At 35.1% G+C, this 6,000-nt stretch overlaps 2 protein-coding genes across 5 annotated transcripts in view; both read right to left on the reverse strand.

Moving 5' to 3' along the window:
• slco1d1 (solute carrier organic anion transporter family, member 1D1) overlaps nucleotides 1-6,000 on the reverse strand; it is a 790,174-nt gene that overhangs the window by 125,217 nt on the left and 658,957 nt on the right. The window lies entirely within an intron of this gene.
• The window catches only part of muc5e (mucin 5e), an 89,762-nt gene that overhangs the window by 74,174 nt on the left and 9,588 nt on the right, over nucleotides 1-6,000 (reverse strand). For all 4 annotated transcript variants that reach the window (XR_015481682.2, NM_001442860.1, NM_001442859.1 and 1 more), the window contains 1 exon segment: nucleotides 4,513-4,738. Coding sequence is in view for 3 of the 4 variants with exons in the window: in NM_001442860.1 (NP_001429789.1) it covers nucleotides 4,513-4,738 (226 nt within the window). In the remaining variant the exon portion in view is untranslated.

Genomic DNA, 6,000 nt, shown 5'->3' on the forward strand with positions numbered 1-6,000 from the left:
TCAAGTATTCCACATACAAGTGAGTCCAGCAGTGCCAAGTTCAGACAGCATGATTTTCAAAGTAACTTATGCCTAGTTCGGACTGCGTGATTTTAGCCCCGATTTTGACTCGCCGACAGGTTTTGAGAAATCGCCGACAAATTCCTGAAATCACAGGCAAAGCGCTGCTCGTGCACGTGAGTGACAATCATACAGTATGAACTATTAAAGACGCCATCTGAGAGAATCGCCGATGAGTCGCCGATGCCTGCGAGATATTTGGCGTGCTGAATATCTGGAGCTGTCGGCGATTCAAATCATGCCGTGTGAATTGAGTTCTGACAGAAAATAACATCAGCCATCGTCTACAGCCAATGAGAGAGCGGCATTTACTAGCGTGCGTGTGTGTGTTTACCTGCTGCAGGTCAGCGGGAGGCTGGGGGAGAAGTTAAAAGCGCTCATTTCGGTTTATTTAGACCCACGAAATGGAGGAAAAACTAGTGGAGGTTTGACAGGACTCAGTAGCAACCGTGTCTGTTTGAGGAGAACCGTGTCAACGTTGAGGAGAAATGGCTAATTCCCTTTAAACTCAGGTGAGCAAATATGCACATGTTCTACCCCATTAAAGGCTTCTTTCTCATTATGTAGTTAATAACAAAAGATATACGACATGTTTTTGGCTGTGAGACGTAGTTTGGACGAAGTTGTCGGCGATTCTTCCTATAGTAAAGTCATGCAATGTGAAAGCCCCTGTCGCCGATCTATCTTGCAGTGTAAACAAAGCAGCGACGAAACGCTAGCCCAGATAGTCACGCAGTGTGAAAACATCTGTGACACGACTACTTTGAAAATCATGCAGTCTGAACTCGGCATTAGTCGTGTCACCGATGTTTTCACACTGCATGACTAATATCTAAGCTAGCGTCGCTGCTTTGTTTACACTGCAAGATGGATCGGCGACAGGGGCTTTCACATTACAATAGGAAGAATAGTCGCCAACTTCATCCAAACTACTCTCACAAACAAAAATACGTGGTATATATATTTATTTATTAATTAGATAACGAGAAAGAAGCCTTTAATGGGGTAGAAAATGTACAAATTTGCTCACCTATGTTTGAAGGGAATTAGCCATTTCTCCACAACTTTCTTTCTTAACTCTCTGTATGAAACGTCAAATAGACACGGGTGCCCCTGTCAAAGATCCAATAGTGTTTCCTCCATTTCTTGGGTCCTAATAAACTGAAATGGGGCGCTTTTAACTTCTCCCCAGCCTCTCGCTGGCCAGCGCTGGCACACACACACGTCTAGTGAATGCTGCTCCCTCATAATATCCAGCTGCAGGCCCGCAGAACCACACATGTTTTAGGCACACACAATCTACCACACACCTTCTGGGCAAACCATATATGGTTACGACGGATGTTATTGTTATGAACGTCTATTTGAACATCGTCATCGATATATTTTGATATATATGGTTAATAAAGATTGTACACAATAAACAATAGTGTTTACTCTATTTCACAAATATTGCGATCAAGACGGGCGAATGAGGGACGTTATTTCCGATCGCCGTTCAATATAATAGACTGAACAGTTTTCTATCAGTCATCATAGCTGATCAGTCAATATTATCTGACAGTAATATGGCAGATACTCGTTTGCTGGCCTTGCTGAACGATCTAAATTGGACAGGTTTAATTTAATGCATCCATGTATAATGAAGGAAATAATAGCATGTTATAGGCAATAACACATTTTATATGTAATAAAAATCTTTTTACATGTAACAAATGTAAAACACTATATTAATATTTTACTCGATTTAATAGTTTGTGTTTGCTTAATTTTCTAATAACTTTTTAAAGAACGATTTCCCACATTTAATACTGTAATTTATAGTAATATATTGTTTTTGAACCAAAATTTAGCAATAAATTTAATAGAAAAAAAATACTATTAGTAATTAATAAAAAAATAATATGTATATATATATATATATATATATATATATATATATATATATATATATATATATATATATATACTAAAATAAATATATATACTATATATACGTATATATATATATATATATATATATATATATATATATATATATATATATATATATATATATATATATACACTAAACTGTGACAGTTTAGTAAAAGATAGTAGTGTATAATCAGTTAAGATAATCAGTTTATAACTATATTATATATTGTTGAAATGATTAACTATAGTAGGCTTATTCGTTTTAATGTGACACACTATTGTTTGCGTTTTATATTCTACAACAAAGTTATTTTAACCAATTATGATAATATTTAGCTACACTGATCTCGTATTTAAAGGAGCCGTTGCAGCATATCAGTTACATTCCTGCATAAAACATGTTTCTAGCGTGAAAATGTTGCGCACTTCTTATCAAATTCATTTAACAATGGAAGATCAAGTTGCGCGTGGTGTGGCTTTGCTCTATTTATCTAATATGTGTCCATATGTCTGAAATATCCTGAAGCAGCAGTACTGTTTTGTACTGTCACATCGCGTGAGATACCAGCTCTTTTAGGGTAAATTTATATAACATTAATAAACATTAGTAACTCGCCAGTAAGTTATTTAATGCATGTTCCTTTAAGAAAACATTGCAAATAATTGGAAATCCGGCTACCGCAATCATCAAACCCTTGAGTACAACTGTGGTCGGAACCAAAGTTCACAGGTCTTTGTTCTCTGAACTCCTATCAAGCGGTGGACGTCTTCATTCTGATGGGTTGCCGCCGAACTGCATCATAGCTCATTACCATAAAGAAGACTTGATTTCAACTCTCCTTGACGCCCACGCCAGAGAAGACGTGCCGTTTTGCTCCTCGCCGCTTATCGCTGCCGGCTCTCATTGAAAATTAATGACTTCCGGCTACTTTGACGCTCTCGCCGCTTTCGATGTAAACGTACGGTTAAGATCCTGAATTAGTTTATTACACTTAATCCTACAATTAGACGGTCTATTATGTTTTCTTTGTTTATGTGGACACGTGAATAAAGTCTATAATAGTAATAATAGTGTCTTTAACCAATTATTTTTATTTACATAATTTGAGTTCAGAAACGGCAGAGATGTTAAATTATCGTTACGATATAATAATGATATGGGAACCCATATTTCAAATTCAAAAGGTGGCGATAATGCTCAGGAGTTAGTTAGTAACCATGTATGGTTTGCCTAAATCGTGTGTGCTGAATTGTGTGCGCCTAAAACGTGTGTGGTTCTGCGGTTCTCCAGCTGGATATATCTCCTCTCATTGGCTGTAGGCGATCGCCGATGTCATTTTCAGTTAAAGCTCATCTCGCATGGCATGACTTAAATTGCCGACAGCGCCAGATTTTCAGCACGCCGAGTCATAATCAGGGCTAAAATCATGCAGTTTGAACTCTGCATTAGCGAGTTTGTCTCTATATTTAGTGGCTTTTCAGAGCTTCCAGCAACAAAATATCTAGTTACTTTTTTGGTGTAACTAGAGAATTTTTATAGACTCTCGTGTGTCTGTACTGTACCGTTCCAACTCTTCTCAACAAGCTGCGGGAGATGCCATCGGGCCATCCCCCGCCTCAGAGTACTCACTTTCTCACCTGCAGCCTATGAGCAGATCACCCCTCTGTGTACCGACCGCAAGTGTGAGGTATTTCCCATGTACAGTGAAACCGATCTGCTTCTTCTTCGTTTTAAATTTAGCAATTTAATTTGATCGTTTATTCTTTTTTTGTTCACAATCACAGATATTTTAGTGACCGTTACGGGACTTGTCTGAGTTTATTACGTCTGAGAGATCACTGCAAATTCTCTACACAACTCTACTGTATTCAAATAATTTTTGTAAGTTAACGTTAAATTTACAATAAATTGACATATACATAAAGTGTTGCGCATATATAAATACCCCTTTACCATAGGCTGTTAAACAGAAACTGTTGGACGTGATGGCGTCAGTAATATGCAAATTGATGTATGATGTAATTTAGAACCTTTTCGTTGATTACAGTTGGCAACTTTATACTTTGAATAAAATTAATTGCTGTAGTATATGAAGTACATGATTTATATACTTCATCTACTGCTATTATTGTAATATAAAACCCTGAATCAAGGAAAAGTCTTATTGTTTGCTTATTGTTCCGAAAAATGCATCGAATGGGTCAAAAATATTGTTTTGCATACCAAAAATCATCATGATACTAAGTAAATATCATACTCCGTGAAGATATTTAATCAATTTCCTACTGTAAACATATCCAAACTCAATTTCGGTTAGTAATACGCATTGCTAACAACGTAATTTGAACAACTTTAAAGGCGATTACTGTCCCATCCTAAGAAGCCATGCTAATGCTAATATGCTAATGAAGCTAATATGTCAAATACGACTGGATCAATCATAGAACTACAATAATAACCCTACGAATATACGTTCTCGTGACTTTTATTGAACTCAAATCTCTGTTTGTTCGCAGATGTGCTAAATGTGGGACCTGCTGCCGTCGACGGTCACGGTGTTGTTGTGGACGAGCGTGGTGATTTTGTTGACGATGATCTCCACTCTGTCCATCAGGCCGGTCGTCCCGCGCTGGACGATGACGTGACAGTCCGCCCCGGCGTGAGTGAAGTGTGTGAGCGTCACTGCGCAGCTGGACTTCAGGTGGAACAGCGTCCCGTTGAAGCTGGAGAACACGCCGCTGCCGTACGTCCTGCACACATCTGAGGGAGTGACTCACTGATCAGTTTATTGATTGGTTGACTGAGTGAGTGATTGATTGAATAATAGATTTTTTGATCGATTGTTTGATTGAACATTTAACATTTGATTGATTGATTGAAGAATTGATTAATTGATATTTTTTTTAACAATTGATTGACTGAATATTTGATTGATTAACAGTTAACTGATTAAACAATTAACTGATTGGTTGAACAACAATTGATTTTTTTAAACGATTGATTGACTAATCGATTGATTGAACATTTGATTTGATTGATTGATTGATGGGTTAAACAATTCATTGACTGAATGTTTGATTGATTTATTGATTTGATTGAATGATTGGTTGAACAATTGATTGATTGAGCAACTATTGATTCATGGATTGATTGAACAATTGATATATTGATAGATTATTTGAACGATTGACAGAATAATGAATTGACTGAACCTTTGAATTGATTGAACAATTGACTGACTAAATATTTGATTTTTTAATTGATTTATTGGTTAAGCAACAATTGTTTGATTTATTGATTAATAGTTTAATTGATTAATTGATTGATTGATAGGCTAAACAATTTATTGATTGAATTGACTGGTTGAATAATTGACTGATTTTTAAAAATGTTTGATTTACTGATTGGTTAATTGGACATTACATTGGATAGGTTGAACAATTGGTTTATTGAATATTTGATTAATTAATTGATTAAACAATTGACTAATTGATTGATTGAACAATTGATTAACTGATTGAACGATTGATTCATTGATTTTTTGAAAAATCATTTGATTGATTGTTTGATTGATTGATTAATCATTTGATGTGACTAATTGATTGACTGAATATTTGATTAATTAATTGCTTAATTGATTAGTTAAACAACACTTGATTGTTTGATTTAACAATTAATTGATAGATTTTTTGAACAATCAATTAACTGATTGATTAATTGATCATTTGATTTGATTGATGGGTTAAACAATTGATTGGCTGAAATTTTAATTAATTAATTGATTTAATGATTCGTTGAACAATCGATTTATTGGTTGCACAATAATTGATTTATTGATTGAACAATCAATTGATTTATTGATTTTTTTAACAATCCATTCACTGACTGACTGACTGACTGATTGATTGGATTGATTGATAGGTTGACAATTGATTGACTGAATATTTGATTAATTAATTGCTTAATAAATTGATTGGTTGACCAACACTTGATTAATTTTTTTGACTGAACAATTGATTGAT

The sequence above is a fragment of the Danio rerio genome, chromosome 4 (assembly GCF_052040795.2).
Source record: "Danio rerio strain M-AB ecotype USA chromosome 4, GRCz13ab, whole genome shotgun sequence".
Taxonomy (NCBI): Eukaryota; Metazoa; Chordata; class Actinopteri; order Cypriniformes; family Danionidae; genus Danio; species Danio rerio.